The sequence below is a fragment of the Sus scrofa genome, chromosome 17 (genome assembly GCF_000003025.6).
Source record: "Sus scrofa isolate TJ Tabasco breed Duroc chromosome 17, Sscrofa11.1, whole genome shotgun sequence".
Lineage (NCBI taxonomy): Eukaryota > Metazoa > Chordata > Mammalia > Artiodactyla > Suidae > Sus > Sus scrofa.
The window spans coordinates 25,665,627-25,688,610 of NC_010459.5; the positions used below are offsets into that span (position 1 = coordinate 25,665,627).

The 22,984-nt window shown below is 39.9% G+C and overlaps 1 protein-coding gene across 1 annotated transcript in view; it reads left to right on the forward strand.

Moving 5' to 3' along the window:
- PCSK2 (proprotein convertase subtilisin/kexin type 2) overlaps nucleotides 15,798-22,984 on the forward strand; it is a 239,267-nt gene continuing 232,080 nt past the window's right edge. Inside the window, 1 exon segment of the mRNA NM_001004044.1 lies at nucleotides 15,798-16,001. Coding sequence (NP_001004044.1) covers nucleotides 15,825-16,001 — 177 coding nt within the window. The 5' untranslated portion in view covers nucleotides 15,798-15,824.

A 22,984-nucleotide genomic window follows, 5' to 3' on the forward strand; every position in this document is an offset into this window, starting at 1 on the left:
ACCTTGCTCTTTCATTTGCCCTCACTTGTTTAGAAAAGCCTTGGTGATTACACGGATTGGGGCAGAATGCAGTCACCAGAAATAATTCCCTTCTTTGTCTTGTGGTTTCTTTTCATGGGACATGTGAGGGTTGGCTTCATACATCCTAGAGATTATTTAACAACCTGAGACTGATCAGACTGGGTGATCCATGCCATATGCCTTATTGCCACCAAACTGAAGGAAGAGGGGAAAAAAGAACAGCTACAATCTGTCTCTTAGAATTGCTGCCTTCCCTGTGCCCAGAGCCAACACACAGCCTCTTGAATCTTCCAGGAACAGGGCTTCCACACTAGTACTTGCTGTCCTGTTACAGCCAGGATGCTATTTTCCCAATGGTATTACTGTAGGAAATGACACCCTACCTTCCCTGCCACACATCAGTCACCCACTAGATCTCTGAAAATTCATAGTGTCCAGGTCTCGTTCAGAGTGAGAATCCTGGGGTGCATTAGTGATTTGCAAAGGGGAAAGTAGGTGGTATATTTTCAAAGGAGTTAACATTGCCAAAGGAATACAATAAAGAAAAGTCTCTAAGATAGAAACGTAGTGGGTTGCAGGAGAAAGTGAAGAGCATAGGAGAAGGGTTTCTTCAATAAAAGTCTCTCTTATCTTCTATGGGAAGCTGGAGTGTTTGAGGACCAGCTGCAGAAAATTTATTCCAATTAAGCAAGTATTTTGAGCATCTTTATGCTTGTATTTGTAAGCAAAATTCTTGAATGGTGGTTTAATTTTTCTGCCCATGGCACCTAGCTTAATTCTAAGCTCATAGGTGCTCAGGAAATAAATGGTTCATTCAAAAGAATCCTATCTCTTGACACTTAAAAAATCTCAGAGACTTGAAACTGGAATAGATTAAGTTCAAGGATGCATAGCTAGGAAGTTATCTAAGGCAGATTTGTATCTAAGTCTGCTCTTTTTACTGGTCATTGAAGAGAGAATGAGGCACAAAATCATGCTTAAGAGCATAGACTTGGGGGCCAGATTCCTGGGTTTGAATTCTAGCTTAGTAGCTCTGTGCTCTTGGCCAGAGGAGTAACTTAACCTCTTTATGCCTTGTTTTTAGCCTACGTAAAATGAGGATAAAAAAAGTATCTATTTTAAGTATGAAATGAGTTAACATGTGGAAAGTATCTAGAACAGTGCCTAATATATGGTGAGTACTCCGTAATCATTTAAGGCATTTTACTTGATTATTTTTTTAATTAAAATCATTTTTATTTTTTATTTTCTTATATAATGATTTTTATTTTTTTTCCATTATACCTGGTTTATAGTGTTCTGTCAATTTTCTACTGTATAGCATGGTGACCCAGTTACACATACATGTATATTCTTTTTTTTTCACATTATTAGTGCTTGGGGTTAATAAGTGCAGATTATTACTTGATTATTGAAGTCAGGAAATATATTCTATCTAGCAAGAAAAAAAATCTTGTAATTATGGTATAAGTTCCCATATGCTGCATCTCTTGAAAACATATGAGGGTGAAGTGACAGAAAATAACCACAATTTTTCTTTCCAAATAAAGTGGTACATCATCATCTTCATCAACTTCATTAACACTATCAGTTTCATTAACACCATCAATTTCATTATCCGCATCACCAACTTCCATTTCAAAACATGTTTGCTTTATGTTTCACTTATATGCACAGACTCTTCTGCCAAAGAAGGGACCTATGTTGAAGTCTTGATTCTAAAGTCAGATTAAGAGGGACAGAGATGCTTATTTCTTATTTCACTGTGTCTCATATTTTTATATCTGACTCTTTCAACCAGTTAGACAGTCTGACACAATGGAGAAAGAATGGGTCAAACACATTTGCATGAGTCCCAGTTCTGTCATTGTCCATTTAGCATCCCCCAATCTAGCAGAATCTCAGTTTCCGCATACGTAAAATGGAAGAAAAAAAATAAGATAGAATGGCATCAAAAATGTCAAGCCCAGATGACACTAGGTAGGAACTGAATAAACAGATCTTGTCAGACTTTGTTCCATCTCAACACTTTCCCACTTGATACAATTTAAAATAAAGGACAATATGCTCAAAGATTTGCTGAATACAAGGCATTATGCATGAAAGAGAGGAATAACCAAATACGTTGGGAACTAAGATAGTTCCTGTAATTAGGCATCATATACATCTCTGAGCCTCCTAGAAGCCAGGGCAAAAATTGAAACCAATGAATATTCCTAAAAGGAAGAAGTATACCAATGCTTCAAAAGAAACAAAGACTAAATTGGCAAGAAATAACGATACTTTTCTCATGTGAAATCTTATAAAGATCTCATTGACATGATAGATCTCCTAATATCAAATTCATCTTTAAAATACTGACCAGATTTTCATGTGTATCTTTTAAAGGAACTTGCATAACAAGTTGAGAGTTAACATCAAAATCCATTTCAGTTCAAATGATTCTTGAGGGGATTAAGCTGATATGGTCTAAGAATGATGCCTGACAGTAATCTAATGTAACACAAAGGCAGAACCTGGAATGCATATCTACTCTGAGTGCTAAGGAGCAAGGAAGTTATTGCAGGAATTCAACTTTACACTGCATTTAATTTTGTTCATGATTGGGGCAGTGGGAAAGGGTTCTTTTTCAGCTGCACCCGGCATAAGGAAGTTCCAACGTTGGATCCTTAACCTGCTTAACCACAGCAGGAACTTTAAGCAGAGGAACTTCTGAGATGGAGGAGCTGTTAGATAAAAACAACTTGCAAATTAAGGCCAGGTCCTAGGCCATGTGCTCTGAACTTTTTGTTTTTCTTTTCCGGCTACACCCATAGCATGTGGAAGTTCCTGGGCCAGGGACAGAATTCAAGCTGCATGTGTGACCTGTACCACAGCTGTGGCAACGCTGGATTCTTAACTATTGTGCCAGGCTGGGGAATTGAACACACAACACCACAGAGACAAGCCAGATCATTAACCTACTGGGCCACAGCAATAACTTCTGAACATATTTTTGCTTTAAAGCATCTGCTAAGCATCCAGGGATGAACACACCACAGGTTTGTTCAATTTATTTTCTAATGACATAAACAAATCATGACAGAGATGGAATAACTCTCTCTTTAGTTCTCAGGATTTTCTCTATATAACATTTCACTGGACAGCACCAGCTTTTAGGCAGCTTTATTTGAGTTACTTATTTTTGTGCCACTTTAAAGAAGCTTCCATAGTTCTTCTGTTTATAATCAGCTTATTAAAGGTCATAAAAATCATTAGAATAGGAAAAAGTATTTTTACTTTTTGTAACTCACCTGCTTTCTACAGAGGATGCCTCCTGCCAAGTTCACAAGCAAAGATACTCTTGAGTACCTTCATAGGTTTGGATATGCACATTTGGGAGAGGAAATTAAGGGTGTCTTGAGCTCCATATCTGAGCTGATACAATGTTGTGGACAGCTGTCAGTGGGTTTCAGGAGTCCAGCAGTGAAAGCAAGTATGAGCACATAGTCTTTAGGAATTTTCAGATAACTTGAGAAGGATTAGGATTCCCCCAGGCCATTCAGTTGGACTTGAGATAATTCTATTGAGATCCCAAAGGCTAAAAGAGTTAGTGGTGATGTGTGGGTTACTTTCTATCTATGTTTGTCTCTTTTACATTCACATGTTCTTACTTAAAACCCAAGATGACCTTCTGAACAAGATAGCTCATGTGTTATTTAGGGGAGAAAATAAAGTTCCAAAAGGTGACACGACTTATCCAGCATCTTTCTGATAAGGCTGGGAACCTGTGTTGTGAGATCCTTTAATGTTCCTATCACCACACCAGAGACTTTTCCAAAATTAGAGGGTGAAAGGCATGAGGCTGAACACAAGGTGGCTTTCAAGTGCTTGCATTTCCAAGTGATGATGGTTGGAATTGTGATTATTCTGTGCTTTTCGAGAACATGAGCATAAAACTGTAAGATACTGCCTGCTTCTGACTGGTAACCTCATCAGATTAATTTTCTCCTCGTTGTTGCAATTTGTTCCAGGTTCCTTTTCCTGTCTTCACACCAGTTCATTCTAAACTAAGAAGTCACTACAGAGGCTCTCATTAAAATTAAATGCTATATTTTAAACTTAACATCTTTAATATAAGAGCTGCAAAACTTCTCAACACTTCCAGACTATATCTTTGATATTTTCCTGAGACACTACATTTTTTTGTTTCCTTAATATAAGAGCTGCAAAACTTCTCAACACTGCCAGGCTATGTCTTTGATATTTTCCTGAGACACTACATTTTTTTGTTTCCTTAATAATGATCAGACTTAAAGAGACTTTAAAGAAAATACCTATTCCTTTCCCTTGGTCCGTGTTGTTATAAGTAACAGTAACATAATAAAGTAAAACTTGAGATTTAAATTTTGATTTCTTCCAGAAACGCAAAAAGATAATTTATTCTCATCCTATCCTTGCATTTTTTAAATAATTTTTGGATATGTCATTACATACAGTAATCACTTTTCAGTCCAGAAAAAAAAACGATGGAAGAAGTAGTAGAAATTCAGTCCCGTATTTGTGTACAGGCTTTTGGGGTATTTCCATCCTGTGGTCTTAAGAGTTATTTCCACCCTGGCCTCTTATTTTGAAACTGCTCCTCAGAGTTCTCACATTTGTGTATCTTTGTGGTAAATTGTTTTAGCATGGTAATATGCTTAGATCAATTGCCAGCAGCAGTAATACCAGTATCAATCATGTACAAATGCGTAATAACTGGGAGACAGATATTTTACTCCCCTTTTTTAGCCTGGTACAATTTGCTCTTCTGGAAGATGCCTTTAGCACAAAGAGATTTTCAGGGCAGTCCAAAGGCACCTCAGTTAAGCATTAAATATTCTTTCAGTTCAGCTGCTCCTCAGAGGGAAAGGGGCTGTCCAGGCAGGAGCCTGAACCCAGCCAGCACCATGGACAGAGTCACCACGGAGATGCCTTAGAGGATTCTGAGCGCCACCATGCAACCACCAGGTCTATTCCAGCTCCTTAGACCTTTTGCGCAGGCGCGCATGTGCACACATGTATATCTTTACTGAGCCCTCTCTTTCATTCTCTGCTCTCAATGTTTGGATTTCCTGGTTGTTCACAATTTTGAATTCTGGCTCTTGGTCCTAGGATCTTCTTCCCCAAATCTTGATTTTCCCATTATATCTATGCATTCTAACATAACTTTTTCTTGGTATTATTCCAATTGCCCCAAGTGTATGTCACGTTTTGTCCTTTTTTATTTGTTTTTACATTGGCTGCTGTTTTTATCCATCTAGTCTCCCAGAAGACTAAGATTTGCTGTGGTTATATTTATCTTAAGTGCTGTGTTTAAATATGTAATAAGCTTGATATAAATGTATTCTATGCCCTGAAAATATGTAGCAGGTGTTATGTTTTACATAGGTAACATGTCAGTCAAGATGCCAGCAAGAAAGAGTTGGAGCATGCAGATGGAATAATTCAGGAGAGTTTATTAACGGAGTTTATACAAATGTATGGGAGGATCAAGCAAATCTCATGAAGCATAGTCAGGCCCCTAGGGCTAGCCCCTAATGAAGGGAGCCACTATCCCTTCAGCCTGAAGAGATAAGGGAAGGGAGTGATTAGCGGAATCTGGAGAGGAACTTTGCATGGAGAGGGCTCTCCAACAAAGCTGTGGCATTCAGAAAAAGGATGAAATATATATATGGTGACCCAAAAGAGAGGGCGACTAGAAAATAAAAACCTTAACTTGATTCTCCTGTCTTACACTCCAATTTTTTAAAACAGTTCTTCCCATTGGCTGTTACTTCCAATAAGATGCCATGAGGCCATGAGTCTCATTGATATGGCCCATCAAAGTCAACTTCTCAGGGCACAGCACACACTAGAAAATGGTGGAGAGGAGATCTGAAGAGGACAACAGAAATTCCAACCAGATATCATATGTGTAGTTTGCATCTACATAATAAAACAGAACAATGTTGAAAATCACAAAGATATTTGCAGCTCAGTTTGTATTATAGAACACAATTTATCCATATTCTTTACCTGATGGCCTTATAACAATAGCCGACCTCAGGGATATCTTGCTCAGATATTTTATTCTCTCTTTGATAAGCCCATTTTTCTTTATGGGATTCCTCACTCAATACCACTCACTCAATAAAGTAGACAAACATGAGTAGATAACTCACCATTGCCTAACACTGTAGTAAGTGTTTGAAATGCCTTCGGGCCAATATGTTCAACCATATGTGAACAACTGACTTCATGTTCTACCAAAATCTTTTCCTTAATTCATTCAATGATTTAGCTTTTAAAATTCCTCTTGATTAAGGTTGAACATAACCCTTAAAATATGAACACAGCCACAGTGCTGTGGTTTTTGACAAATCACCTCAGCTGAAAGACGCAAGCTCATGTTTCTTATTTATTCATCTGTTCTTGCCAAGGGAACTTGCCAGCTCCTCCTGGTGTACATCTCCTGGGAAAGATGAGAGGAGAAATAATAAGGGCACCTTGAAGAAACAATGTAATTATACATAAAGCACTGTGGGCAAGGCTGAAATTTGAGACGATTTTGCCATCTCATGTGGAACTGAGAACAAGAGCCCTCCTCTCCCTGCCAGTGAAAGAAATGTGAAGACTCATTCTAGCATAGATGTATCTCTTTGCAAAGATTTACTTTTATCCCCCTTTGAATCCTGGAATTTACATACCACTACATGGTAAAATGGGTAGCTGACTTCCCCTCATGAAGACTGAAACCATGATTTGATTTTGTTACTCTCATACTCTAACCAGCTGAGTCAACCCATCACCAGCAAGCCACCAGATATGAGTTTGTGGCATGAGACTAAGGGCTATCATTGCCAGTTGGGCACATGCAAATGGAATGATCTTTCTTAACATCCACAGGTAAATTACCAAATGCATCAAATCTTTCTCTCCTTTCCCAGCATGTAGAGGATGTGAGTGAAGCACCAGAGGATTTACATCTTAACTCTATTGTATTCAAAGTTTTTCAATATAGTTCTTCCTCATAAATTGTCCCTCACCTTAATGCATTCTTCATCTTTGCTGAACAGTAATTGTAACTGACACATATTTTCACCTAACATCCTTGCACCTTTCTTTATTTAAGAAAAAAAGGCCTCTCATTTTCCTTTAATAAAAACATCTCTATTCTTAGTCCATATCATGTGCCAGTTCCAGGAGAAGGCACAGAACACAGGCCTGGCCAGTAGCTGGTTCCAATCCCCTGTACCCTGTCATTGGGGATGAATTGGTCGCATACCATAAGCCAAATTAATGAACTTCTATTCCAAGATTTTATAAAAATTACTGGGGGAAAAAAACCTCCCTTTCCTCTGAGATTAAGCCAACAAAGAGGATAACGGACCCTAGAAAATGAAGATGGAGAAATTTCTGGATTAAGTCATGCCTGAATTTATATATACCTGTGTACTCTTTAAGGAGGCAAAACAGGAAATTTCCTTCATCTTTTAAACCAAGTAGTGTTATAGTTCTATCGCCTGTAACAAGAAGAAAAATAAGGAGGAGGAGGAGGAGGGGAGAAGAAGGAGGATGGAAGAGAAGGAAAATAAGGAGAGAAAGAGGAAGAAGAAGAATTATTCTGATTAATATAATCTGGCATGTGTTCAAAAGTCTAAGGTCACATAACTAGATTCCACTCCCTTTCCTAAACTCTAGGTTTCATATGTTGTATTATAGCTTAGTCTGAACTGATCTGTTTTGAGGAAAGATCAGCCTTGCTTCCATCATCTTCAAACTGAACATTGCCATTTAAATCAGATTCAGACCCCAGCAATGCTTACATGGATCTTCTGAAGAAAATGTCCTAAAAGACACCCACTCTAATTCTTGAGGCCTCTAAGAGGAGAGTGATTCATTCTTTCACACAGAAATTAAATTATTGAAATGTTCTTTCCCAACACTTTAGAACCTCAGATGCAATATAGATATTAATTTAAAAATTAACCCCTTAAAATGATCTCTGAGTCAGTCATTTAAATTGTCTTCCAACCATGTAAGGTGGCTTGCAAAAATATACTTTTCAATTAAATGTCTATAGATGCTGGACTTCGCTTGGTATTATAGTCTGGATTACAGTTCAACAAATACTCTTCTCCTTCACTCTTCCCCTATGGACAGTTAGGCTTGGCCATGTGACTTGCTTTGGCCAGAGAATACTAATGAACATGATGCAATGTTGGTCATAATGTTCCATGGTTTGCTTGGGTTTTGAGCTCCATTGATAAGTCATAAGAAGAGTGTGCCTCCTGTGCCACCACTGTCACTTCAACCTGGGCTTCAGAAATAAATACATAGGGAGAAGATCTAAACAAAACTCTCAAGCTAGAGTCAACCTGAGCCAACCTGCAGCCTGAAGAAAAGCCACTCAGCCTAGCCATATTAGACATTTTCAAAGGTTTTTACTATAAGAGAAGGAAGGTAATACCAATTTGTCTACTTTATGTTATCCAATGTGGATAAAGAGTGCCTTTGACCAAGACTGCTTCCCTTTCCCTGAAAGTCCATGTTCTGGAAATCTGAGTCAAGTTTGCTAGGTTTTCTTACATCTATGATGATAGTCGTTTTAGAGGCTATATCTTATTTCCGTGTTATTCAAATGTATCCTATTAAAGGCACAATCAAGATCTGTCTAGTAAAAGTAATTGAGACCCTGTAGATTGTTTAAACCAGAGGTCACAGACTCGGATGGCTTTATGAGCCAGGTAAAGGATGTAAAATGCATGAATAAGGAGGCTGAGTAAGGACTCTAGCAAACTAGGCAGTTCAAGCCCTAATACAGTGAGGGGTGGGGGGATGATATCTACTAACTCTAACTAATTCTGACTGTGCTGCCAAATCTTTGATTATTCCACATCTTAGAATGTTTCTATGGGGAATAATCAATTTTTAAAGGATGGTGACTCTTTCTTTAACATTGTGAACCATACAAAACATACTTGTGAACTTGATGCCATTAGCATAAATTAATACATCATGGAGTATGTTATTAGACATTAAGAATACTGTGATCAGGTCCTATATGAATTATAATCTCCTGATTGTAGCATTTTAAAAGGTAAAATAATTCTGTAAAAGCCACTAAGTACTATTTTGAGGAGCTGGTTCTAGAAATATGTTTCTAAGGTATACTTTTTGGTTCACTCTCCTTAGTATCATAAAAAGATAAAATGGATATTGTATAATGAAGTTTTCTAAAAATAGACTAAGTCATGTTTTTAAAACCATGAAATTACAAAATATTTTCAGAAGAAATATAAAGTGGGATATTTGAGAGCAGAGTCATGAATTTATAGCTGTTCTTCCAGCATGTTAAATAATATTATATATCAATTTCTCTACCTGGATGAAGTCAGTCAAACCAATATTAAAGAGTGTATAATTACCAAAAGAATTTGAGTCTAAGTAAGGACTTTCTTAGAATAAGATATTTACTGCAATGGCAGAATTAGCCTTAAAATGCTAGTATATACATTTTAATATTGAGCTTTTATTCAATACATAAGTTTTTTATCTTTTAAAACTCCAGTTTACATTTACTAACAAGCCATGTACTTCGTTCTCTCTGAATTGTTTCTATGTTATGGGTAGTTTGAAAAGCTCAGAAAAAATTTCCCTGTTAAGGATAATTTCCATAATCATTCAAAAAATGAGTTGAGGAAGATTTGTTGTATTTTTTAAAAGACCATGAAACAGAAAATGAAATAACACAAAGTAGAGAATTCATGAATAGGTAATCACTTTCTACAGACAATAAGCAATGTTCCAATAAGCTCTGAGAAATAACTAATTAATTTTCCAAGTGAGCAAACATTATTTTGTAGTCCTGTAGACCTAAAGAGGAATCTAAAGATAGTGAATAGCAATCTGCTCATAATTTTCAAAAGAAGATGAAAGGGGCTCTTGGTCCTCATTGTTTAGCTTCTTCAAATCCTAGCAGAATAATAGAACTTAAATTAGCTCAAAAAGATAAGTTTTTACTGTCCTGAAAAATAAGGAAGCAATGAGTAGCTTCTGTTTATGAAGTTGATTAATCAGAATAAATTTGATGGCTTGTTGATGGAGTTCTAAAATGAATACAACCCAAAAGCATTCTAGATTTAAGGCCTTAATGATAATAAAATTCTTGATAAATCTCCATGAATCCTCCCCACTGTATTAATTTAAGACAGCTTCGATAACAAAAGACAGCTGAGACTTTTCAACTGAAGGAAAAACAGATAGGTCATTTAAGGAAAAGGTATAAGTTGGTTAAAAACTATAGTAAAGGGAGATAGGACCAAGTGAATTCCAATGATTTAAAAGGAGTGAATGTATACCAAAAAACTAATTAAAAATTGTTACAGCGAACATGAGAATGTAAATAGATATTAGAAGGAAATGAAGTGAGATCTTGGAAAATAAGAATTACCTGGAGAAATTTTTTAAAAAACAATCAATTTTGAGTTCAAACTTTGGCAGAAACCTGTAAGGTGATAACAGTACTTCTAAGAGCCTGAATATGGACCAGAGTAGGGAGGACAAGGAGGGCAGTGTCATCAGGAGGAATCCACTTAAAAGGATTGGTACTACACTATGATGGTAGAGAGTTTTAGTACCCAGTAAAATTATTATCATTGCATTTAAAGTGCTCAGAATGAGAGTTCCCATTGTGGCACAGAGAAAACAAATCCAACTAATAGCCATGAGGATGCGGGTTCAATCCCTGGCTTGCTCAGGGGGTTGGTGATCTGGCATTGCCATGAGCTGTGGTGCAGGTCACAGAAGTGGCTCAGATCCCATATTGCTGTGGGGCTGTGGCATAGGCTGGCAGCTGGCAGCTGTAGCTCTGATTGGACCCCTAGTCTGAGAATTTCCATATGCCCCAGGTACGTCCCTAAAAAGTAAAACAAACAAACAAACAACAACAAAAAAGTGCTCAGAATGAACACAACAGAAACGGAAAACTCAATCTGATTTTTAACAAGGCTGTAGTTTAAATTGTACAGTTTGTTGTTCATATCTTATTCCCCCTTACTCCCTCCAGTTTGGTTACATATCCATCCGGTTGAAGAGACATGAACAGAAACATAAGATCTTTTCCCCAATGGTCCAAAGAATATGCAAAGATCCAGCAATCTCTCCTATGACTGCATCTGGCTTTCTCTCTCCCCTAAAGTGATGGATTTCCCTTTACCTGAAGTTCCCTGGGCCCAAAATTATTCCCAGAAATACATCTGAATGGGAGGATCCTGACCATACCTTGGCTGATTGAGGATTTTCCATCACACATAGCCCTGTTTATTTATAGTTTTGAGGCCATAAAATGGGAATATTCTGGTCTTTCCAGGACAATGTCTTCAAGGAGACTCTACAGAGTATGTGTCACATCTGAACCAGAACCAAATACCCATGTTTTCTCAACACACACAATAGTATCTTAAATACTAAGAACATTAGTACTAATGGTTTTCATGCCTGATACAGTGTCAGCCAGTTTGTTTCAGTTACTCTTTCCTCAAATACACAAAATCAGTAAACACAGGACACTTTGAAAGAGTTTATATAAAAATAAATAGATCTGTTGGCCACCATAATGTTACCAAAAAATCATGACTGTCCTCAGCATTCCTCAAGATATTGATGACGCATTCTACGTCATAATTTATACTTCAGCATCTCTTCAGAATTGTAGAGACCTCTAGAATATACAAGCAACTTATACAACTCAACAGCAAAAAAGGCAACAACCCAATTGAAAAATGGGCAAAAGACCTGAATGGACATTTCTCCAAGGAATATGTACAGATGGCCAACAAGCACATGAAAAAAATGCTCAACATCACTGATTATTAGAGAAAGGAAAATCAAAACTACCATGATACACTACCTCACACCAGTCAGAATGGCCATCATTAATAAGTTCACAAATAACAAATGCTGGAGGGGGTGTGGAGAAAAGGGAACCTTCCTGAACTGTTGGTGGGAATGTAAGCTGGTACAACCACTATGGAGATCAATATGGAGATACCTTAGAAATCTATACATAGAACTATGACATGACCCAGCAATCCCACTCTTGGGCATATATCCAGACAAAATTTTCCTTAAAAAACACACATGCACCTGCATGTTAATTGCAGCTCTATTCACAATAGCCAAGACATGGAAACAACCCAAATGTTCATTGACAGATGATTGGATTAGGAAGAGGTGGTATATATACACAATGGAATACTACTCAGCCATGAAAAAGAACGACATAATGCCATTTGCAGCAACATGGATGGAACTAGAGATTCTCATACTGAGTGAAGTAAGTCAGAAAGAGAAAGGCAAATACCATATGATATCACTTATATCTGGAATCTAATATATAGCACAAACAAACCTTTCCACAGAAAAGAAAATCATGGTCTTGGAGAATAGACTTGTGGTTGTCAAGGGGATGGGGGAGGAAGTGGGGTGGTTGGGGAGCTTGGGGTTAATAGATACAAACTATTGCCTTTGGAATGGATTAGCAATGAGATCCTGCTGCGTAGCACTGGAAACTATGTCTAGTCACTTACGATGGAGCATGATAATGTGAGAAAATAGAATGTGTACATGTATGTGTAACTGGGTCACCATGCTGTACAGTAGGAAAAAAAATTGTATTGGGGAAATAACTATAAAAAAAAAAGAATTGTAGAGACCTGGAAGGTATCTACTTCTACTGTTTCCTTTTACACATAAAGGGATAGAGGCTTTGAAGTATGCAATGGTTTGGCCCAGGTGGCATAGCCAGTGACAGGAGCCTGTCAACTGGATTCCATTTCATTTTTTGAAATATTCTGCTGCCTTCTCCCTTCTGTTAACCCTCTTAAACCAAATTTACTATTGGTAATCAGAAAAAAAAATGAGATAGAAATAGTTACCTAAAACACACAGATGCACATGGATGTGTATATGTATTTCAAATAATATCAAAACATTTCTTCCACTTGCTTACTACATTGCTATGCATTAGAAATTTAGCATTTGCACCACAAAAAAGTTCTATTTTCATTTGCTATGCTGTTCTGACAATATTACGATGAGCTGTATTCTATGTAAACCACTAAAAATGGCTTGCTTTAATCAGCCATCCAGGCTTTATTTAGCTTGTACCCAATTTTACATGGTTTTAATTATTTAAAATGCAGATACATAAGATTCAACATTTACTAGCATTTCATCTTTGGAATTTATTTAGGAAATGAAGTATGGCTCTGTGGTTTCAGAAAAAAATTAATAAATATCTCTGAATAGATGGTAATTTCATGTTCGTTTTCAGAAAGAGTTAGCTACTTTAGCTGCACTATTTCCCAACACCCATAATCTTCTAAATTGACTTATTTGATGCTCTTCAGATCTATTTTTCTAAAGTCTTGGATTTTTATCTCTGTTTCTGCTTTTGAAATGCTCTCCATGATTGTGAATCTATCTAATGTAATTTTCACATTTGGTGCCATTTTCTCAAATAACAATACAGGGTAGGAAGAACCACTTGGTATTTCTCCATACCAGCCTAGTACTTTGATTAAAAATATAGGCAAAATACAAGGGAGAGGGAGAAAGGAAGAGTTAAAGGTCTCTGAGCAAGAAAACTCTGTGTTAGAATCAAACAGATGGACTATGTGGGGTAAGCTGTGGAATTACATAGGGTGATTTTTTTTTAAATCTTGGCAGAAATGAGCCTCTGAGCAGTAAAGAACTGAGGAAACTAGAGTAGCCCTGTTCCCTTTTATTAATATTTTTCCAGAAAGCTTGTCTCTATTCTGGCCACTTTCATCTTTAGCCTGTGTCCTAGGACCTTATTAGCACCCCACTTAGCTTTTCTTAAAGGAATTCAAGTAATAATAGTAACGATAATAGTAACTGCTTAATATTTCTTATGCTTTAATCAAAATCTCCAGTAACACTTATGTTTTTATTTGGCAATGTTTGAAAGGGCTTTCGGGGAGCCAACTCTATCAAAAATGAGATCTGCTTCAAAGATAGAATGTCCCATGGCAAAGCATATTCATTTCTACCATTAGAGCTTTGCTTGTGTAGATTCTAAATTCATGCTCAAATGAAAAGGAGGAAGTCTGCAATACATAGATGTATATATGTATATATACATATATATGCAGTATGTCAATATTATAATATCTCTCTCTCTCTCTCTCTTCTCCCTCTCTTCTTCCCTCCCTCCCTCTCCTTATCTTTCTCTGGATATACTGCAAACGCTTAAGATGCTGGGGGAAAAGCCTCTTACCTCTCATCCAAATAAGGTAGAATATCAAACTTTGGAGCTACACAATCTCGAGATCAGTGTACATACTCTGTAACTCAACAATATTGGAGTTGCTTTAAAACAATACCTCTCATTTCGTTGCAGGTATTGCCTCCCTGCTTCCTCTCACTAGAGCAGGGAGAGGTCAGTAGTAAACAGTTCGTGGACTGGGAGCGCCTGTTTCTTAACTGGTTATCTTAGGTGACCCTCTGCCACTTGGCCTTAATTCGCCCCAGTCGAGGACGCTCAACTGGAGTCTTGGCCCAGAGCCTGCGATCTGTAGTTGTGCCTTCCCCAAAGTGCACCTTCACTGTCCTTGCAACCGAACGTCCCCAACTCTGAGATTGCACCTCCAGGCATGTCAATCCCGCCGCAGCTTTCTTGAAGGCAATCTCAGCAGAGCAGCCCAGACTCCTGGAGGAGTCTCATCTAATCGCACTTACTGGTGGGGGCGAGCCTGATCTCCTGCCAGGCTTCCCAGCTGTTTAGTTCCGGATCTGCTTGGAGCCTACCAAAAAATTAAAAAACAGCTCGCTCCTGCGTTCTTTCCCCTTTGAGTCACCCCAAGAAGGCTACTTTCCCCAAACCTCCCCCCTTGCCAGCAAGGAGAACCCGAAGTAGCTGGAGGAGGGTTAATATTTGCTTTGTTATTGAGAGAAGGGGAAGCATGTCTGCCTTGAGTGCTTGAGTGTGTGTGTGTGTGAGTGTGTGTGTGTGTGTATGTGTGTGCGCGCGTGAGAGAGAGAAGTTGTTTTGCATCATAAACAGGAAAGATTAGGGAGAGGCCGGTGCCCTAACTCCCCTCAGGGCCTCAGAGAGCGGCACACATCGTAATTCCCTTTCCAGAGCTCTACAGATTTCCACAAACAGTGACATCACTCTGGCGCCGCCGACCAGATTTCAGCTGGGGGGATTTTCCTTGGAGCGTGCGAGCCCGGGTTGGGCGATGGAGGAGCTCTCCAGGGTGCTGAAGGGGGCGGGGGCGCGGGCTCGCCGCGAGGCGCCCCCCGTCGGCGGAGGCGGACCGGCCAGGCCGGGGGCGGGCAGAGGCGGGACCGGGGCGGCCCAGGGCGGGGCCCACCGCTTCTCCAGCCCTCATTGGCTGCTGGCCGGAGCGCGTCACCAGGGCTGGTGCTCTCCTCCCGCCCCAGTGGAATTGGAGCTGAGGAGGAGCTGAAAATGCAGATTTAGCATCAAGCACAGATATACTCGCTCTTTCTCTGAGATACACACAGCTCCCCACATTAGCACCTCTGCGAGCAAGCTGGGCTGCCTGACTACACGGCTTCCCCGCCAGTCAGATGCTACAGAACACACATTGATTTGCTTTCCAAACCCTAATCAGTCTTTCTATACACAAAGATTAAAAAAAAAACAACTATATATATATATACATATTTTTTTTTATTTGCACCTTCCTTGCGCGACCACTGCTCCTCCAGCCTGCGCGCCTTCTAACACCACTTTTCACTCCCAAAGAAAGATGAAAGGTGGCTGTGTCTCCCAGTGGAAGGCGGCCGCCGGGCTCCTCTTCTGTGTCACGGTTTTTGCGTCTGCCGAAAGACCGGTCTTCACAAATCATTTTCTTGTGGAGTTGCATAAAGGGGGAGAGGAAGAAGCTCGCCAAGTTGCAGCAGAACACGGCTTTGGAGTCCGAAAGGTAAGCTCTCCCTTGCATTTCTCCTGTTGTTTCAAAACGGGGACAGCCCTGCGCAATCTCATTGCAGATTTGCAAGTTTTCTCTTTCTCGTGCGATGCAGATATTCTGCCATGGACTCTTTAACACGACATTGCCTCCGGTGATCTTTCACAGGTTATGTAATTAAAATGCCCTTCAAATTGTACTCGTAAGGTCATAAAAACAATTTATTACTCTTTGACTTGGTGACCAAAACAGGGTAACTAAACACCTTTCAAACAATGCGGCGCGCCCGGTCGGCTGTCCGAGCTACCAAGTTCTCTGGGCTGCCAGGGGATGGAGGTAGGAAGCGCTAAACATCTGGGCTTGGGGTTGGCTGACTCGTCCGGGATATCGCCCCCGCCCCCATCTCTCAGAGAAAGCTTAGTTTCTGACCCACAGGGCTGCAAGCTTGGACATTGCAATTCATCCCCGTGCTTTTCGAACCCCGCACCAGGAGGACTTCCCTCCCCGACTTCAGTCCTTGCTCTAGGGACTACAGCTCCCTGGCTCCTGGAGACTTGTAGACAAAACTGGTTTTTCGTTCTAAAAATAAGCGCTGAACTTCCCACTCTTGCGCGCGACCACCACCACCCACCCCGAAGTGTACTCAGCCTTCTAGCTCTCAACTCAGAGCTGTAGGCGCTGGAGAGGCAGATTTTTTGAGGAGAGTTCTCTACGGAGAAGTCGGGGTGTCTCTCCTGGTATGTGGGCGGTCGGCTTGGCTTTTCCACAAGAAGGCGGGGATCCCCATTCCAAGAAGTTGTCAGAGTTCAACTCTTTCGGCAGCCGGATGAGGTTCCCAGCCTAGGATGCCTTGGAACTCCTTTGGAGACTCCAGGGTACCCAGTCTGGGAGGGCGAGGGGGAGGGAGAGCATTGGATGGGGTCCAGGGCTGACCTATTTGTTCCTCCTGCGAAATATCTTGCCAGCGATCTCAAGTGTCCTTAGGGGACCTGGCGAGAGGTAGGTGGGGTGAGGGTACAAGGAGAAGTCGAGGCCAGCAGAGCCTAGAGGACGTCGGAATGAGATCTGGCAACCAGAGGGCTGGCCGGATAGAGGTCTGTGGGATTCTGGGCCCCATGTCTTCCCCCTTGATCCCAGGACAGAAGGTTGAGTTGAACAGCGGGTGCTTCTGGTTGCTGCTTTTGCCTCTCAAGGGCAGCGCGAACTCAGTCCCTTGGTCCCAACTTCCCACGCCTCCCGCCTCCCTCCCAGCTGCCGCGAAGCCTCCTTCACCTGCGGCGGGTTCTCCCGCCTCGGTGGGGCGTTGGCCACCGCGATTTCGACCCCCCCCCCGTGGGTTTGACAGCGAATTTGCCAGAGGTCTGGGAAGAGGTGCCGGGGCTGTCAGTGGCGCGCGGGTGGGTCGTGCAGAAGGAACTTGTTGCTCCCGGGAAGCGTGGGTGGAGCAGGGGAGAGGAGACGCCAGCTGAAGGAGCAGCCCGCTGCCGCTCTGGCCTCGGGCCTGGGGACTGTTTCCTGAGTGTCGCCAACAGGATAAACAAGCAAACCCTCCTTCCTTCCCACCCCGCCCTGAAACTTGGTAAGATTCAGGACCCAGGCGCCATAAATACAGTAGTAACTATTATTGGCTGACAGTTACTGGGAACCTTCATGTGAGGGAGTCTACATTACATACACTTTTTATTTTTCATTTTTAGAAATTGACGTATAGTTGATTTACAATGTTGTTGTAATTTCTGCAGTGCAACAAAGTGATTCAGTTATAGATATACACATATCCATTCTTTTTCAGATTCATTTCCCATACAGGTTATCACAGAATATTAAGTAGAGTTCCCTTTACATCCCTTTATTTAATCCTCTCAACAAGTCTGAGGAAGCTACTGTTATGATTAAGCCTATGGTTCTGAAAAGGAAACTGGCTCAGATAAGGGCCCAGGATGAATACAGCCAAGAATTTAAACACAGATCTTTCAGAGATGAACTTAAACTCTTTACTCGTACCACATCAAGCTGAGTGCTCTGCAGAGTGTACTGGCTTTTAGGGTATGCTGAAAAGGGTTGTGGCATTAGGCTCTTAAAAAAAAAAAAAATCAGCTCTGCAAAAAGGCTGCAGTTGATGCAAAAATACCTGTTACTCTTTTCCCCTACCACACCGCTTTCCATGGTGTGGGCATACCCTTAGGATTTGATCTTAGAAATGTAACCAAATCTAGGTATAGCTGAAGCTGATAATGGCTTAACATATTAATTCTCCAAGAGTTACCTTTTTTGAAAATACAGAGGTAAACAGCTTAATAAAAGATTTACAGTTTTGGTGGTAGGATTTGAGCAAGACAATCTCATCATAAATGAATCAGAATCCTCTCAATATACTTATCCTAAAATCTCAGGTAACTCCTACTTTGGGGCGAAATCCGATACCTAAACTACCTAAACCTCTTTCGCTCTCATTCTCTCTTGGAGAGGAACCCACTGGTTTTGCATTACAGCCTCAAACCTGCAATTCCTATCTAAGGAGAAATAGGATTTTAACCTTGCCATAACTCCTTACCTCTCCATAACCTCTCAGAAGTATTATCTCTTATCCAGATGATTTTTGTTCTGATACATATCTAGGTAAAAAAATCAGTCTATAGCAAGAAACTTCTGATGAATTGTTACACAAAGCTACGCTTGTCTAGAATAAACCCACTTTTCCTCCATTGGATCCATGTCCACCCACCCCCCAAGCTTGAGCGTCAAATCTTCCCTGATGGCAGGAGATTTCCCTTCTCCTGATTCCTGTGGGATTAAAAAAGCAAAGGCTACATGACACAAGCTGGAACCTTTTGTCACTTGTCATCTAGTCATTTCATTTATGTAGTAAATATGGGTTATTATCTTCCTGCTTAACAGGTAAATATTCAGGGATGGAATTTTCTATATTTCTAGTTCCCTCATCAGAGCCAGCATATCACTGGGTTTGACAGCCTGTAAGAAAACTTCTTAGTTTTATTTACTCCTCCAGGTCTCCCAAACACTGTCCCATCTTGATTTCATCATGCTGTACTGTGCTTTTGTCAACATTTGTTTTTCATTTTAAACCCTCAGTACCTCCTTCTCTTTCTTCCCTCTAACACTTAGGATACCCGCCAGCTCCCAACTGCCTCATCCTTCCAGAGGCTTAGTGTTGGACAGCAAATTTATTTATTCATCCTAAATGAGGGTGGGCTATCCACCTGGAGGTACCTGATCTTTTACTAAGTTATCTAATCTCATGAACCTAAGAGGTAGAAATTATTGTCATCAGCTCTAATTCTCAGATTAAACACTTAAAGTTCCAAGATATTAAAAGTAACTGCTTATATCTGGAAAGTGGACCAAAAAAAAAAAAAAAAAAAAAACCCTCAGATTTAAAGCCAAATTTTCTTTGCGGAAAATAATTTTATTTTTCTATCATGCTGCCTCCAAGAAGCCTTCCCTGACTGCCAAGAACTCTGCCTTTTGGGCACCATTTTAGAGTTCAGATTTTTTCCTTGCCTTTATTTCTTTTTGCCGTTTTCTATATCAGGCAATTATCTTGTACTGACATATGAACATATGTCATTCACTAATGTGTATGACTATATACTTCTTCAGATTGCTTATAAGTCTTCCAAGATGCTATGTCCTTTGATGGCCTCTGTATTTAGCACATTTGCCTATCTACAGCGTATTTAATGAGTATTTGTTGATTATTTTGCCTGACTCTTATAAGACCATGAGCACACAAATATGTTTCCTCTCAAAAATAGAATAAAAATACCTATAACTTTACCCTTGGAAAGGTGTGTTAAAACTGAATTTTTCTATTTTGTCGTGACCTGGCCCAAAGATGTAAGTTCACCAGAGAGGATGCATATCTCTGGGAGAATGAGTTTGCAATAATAATGACAAAGGCATTATTCTAAAGATTACCTTAACATTCTCAATACACTACCAATTTTAATTTCTTTGAAAAAGAAAAAGAAAATTATTTATTAAAGAAACATGTCAAGGGTGGCCAAAAATCAACTGAGAATTCAGGTATAAATCCAAACAAAGGATAATGAAGTGTTTTTGTTTCACTATGATATATTTTATTTTTTTGCCCATGTAGGACTGATGATTACACAGGTAAAATCATGTGACCACATTTAAGCATATAATGTTTTTAAATTTTTTTTAATATAATAGTAATTGTGCTGTTATATAATGAAAGAATAAACTTCTGGCCATTTTAGTTTTATTACAGTTTGATATAATTTAGGAAAGAGCACAGCTTGATGAAATTTCACAAACTGAGCACACCTGTGTAACCCACACCCAGATGAAGAGATACGATATGATCAGTCTTCCATAAATCCCCCTCTTGCTCACTTGGGTAGTTTTTAGCTTTAGGCTCTTATAAATATTTCTTCTATGGATACTGCAGTGTATGCATTTATACCTTCCCATTGGGACTATCCCTAGGAATATCAGTTTTCCGTTGCTGTATAACAAACTACTACAAATTTAGGGGTCTAATACCACACAAATTTATTATTTCTTAGTTATCATGAATAAGGAGCCTGGCACACTTTAGTTGGCTCTTCTGCTTAAGGCCCCGTAGACTGAATTCAAGATATTGACCAGCTGTGTCCTCATTGAGAGGCAGGACTAAGGGAAAATCCTCTTCCAAACATGTTCAGGGGTTTGTTTGTTTGTTTTTGTTTTTTAGGGTCCCATCTGCGCACATGGAAGTTCCTGGGCTCGGGGTCGAATTGGAGCTGCAGCTGCTGGCCTATACTACAGCATAGCAATACCAGATCTGAGCTGTGTCTGCAACCTACACTACAGCTCACGGCAACGTCAGATTGTTAACATACTGAGTGAGGCCAGAGATCGAACCCACATCCTCATGGATGCCAGTTGGGTTCTTAATCTGCTGAGCCACAACAGGAGCTCCCATATTCAGGTTTTTACAAGAATTAAGCTCCTTGTAGTTGTAGACCTGGAGACTTATTTCACTTTCTCGCTGGCTACCGGACCAAGACTACTGTCAGCTTCTAGAGGCTACCCTCATGACCTTGACCCATGACCTCCTCTATAAGCCTTCTCACACTCTCCCCCTTCAAATCTCTTCCTTTGGGAAGGAACATCCCACCTAACCTGATTAGGTTGGGCCCATTCAGGAAAATTTCTCTTTTGATTCTTTTGATTAATTCAAGTAAACTGATTTGGATCCTTAACTACATTTGATAATCCACATCACCTCTGTCATATGATGTAATCTAATCACAGAAGTGAAATTCATCCTAGTCACAGTCCTGCCCATAATCAAGGGCAGGGGACTGCACAGGGCACATACAGCAGTGGGCGAAAACACTGGAGCCCCTCTCAGAATTCTACCTACCATAGACAAACTGACAGTTATCCAAAGTAGTTTTGACAATTTACATTCTTGCCAGCAGTGTGTGAAGATTCCAATTGCTCCACCTTCCCACCAACACTTGCTGTTTTATTCCTTTTAGCTATTTTGATGTGTATGTAGTGGCATCTAGTTGTGACTTAACTTTACGTTTCCCCTGATGAACAGTTGAAGCTGAATACCTCTTTCTATGCTTATTGGTGATTCAGATAGCCTTTTTTATATAGTATTTGCTCTGGTCTTTTTTTCTTTGGGGTCATCTGTCTTAATTTTTGGCTTGTAGGGGTTCTTTGCCTATTATGGGTAGGAATCTTTTTTTTTTTTTTTTTTTTTTTGTCTTTTAGGGCTGCACCCACAGCATATGAAAGTTCCCAGGATAGGGGTCAAATCAGAGCTACAGCTGCTGGCCTACACCACAGCCACAGCAATGTGGGATCCAGTTTGCATCTGTGACCTACACCACAGCTCATTGCAATGCCAGATCCCCGACCCACTGAGTGAGGCCAGGGATCAAACCTACACCCCCATGGATACTAGTCATATTCGTTTCCACTGCACCACAATAGGAACTCCCTGGATAGAAATCTTTTTTCAGATATATGTATTTTGAATATTTATTCTAACCCTTTATGGATGTCTTAATATCTCAACAATATTGAATCATATTTTTACTCTCATATCTGCATGCAATCAACTGTCAGTCAAAAGAAGAATTCTCTAAACATATTCCCCTGTCCTCTTAGTATGGTTTAATGGAAGGGGAGGTGGGGGACAGAAATAGTTTTGATAGTAAGTATTTTGATAGTAAGTATTTCCAAAAAGATTCTATCTAAGAAACCCTTAAAGGACAGTTTTTCTGGAACTACAAGATCTACTACCAAGGAGGAAAGGGGGCCCAGAACACTACTTCCCCAATACAGCTGCTATGAATTCCTTTGGACTCCATCTTAATACATTATGCCTTAGGTTAAGTTCCAACTCACTCCATAAGCCTTCTCTGACCTTATCTTCCTCCTAGGCCAGAGTACTCTCTATCTCTTTGGCATTTCCATTGCATAAAATCTGTTCCTTTCTCTTGGACCAGTCACCAAACCAGTCACAGCACTCACCATGCCCAATAACCCTCCTGTGGCTGAAGGGAAAATAGGAACAGTGATGCTGAAAGGAAAAGATGATGAGATTTGCTGTCAGACAGCACTGGAAACTTGGCTAGGTTATGAAATCCCTCAGAGGCAAATTTTATATGAAATGGTTAATAATATATGAGAGTTGTGAAAGATCAATAATATAGTACATGTAAGGTTCTGGACATAGTGCTGAGTATACAGAATAAAAACAGTTTTGGTAGTAATAATAATAAGGTGGTGACATAGTCAATTTTTTTTTACTCAAGAAAGCAGTTGTGGGTTGTACTTTCTTAGGAGTGACAACTAATTGCATGAAGAATATACACTCAACCCAATGGAAACCCTATCCATGAGTTAGCCATAATTCATGAGATGGCCTAGCCCAAATAATTCCACAGCCTATAATTCATTATAGATCAAGGTATTTATCTTGACTTGTTGCTACAGAGTGGACAGTGGAG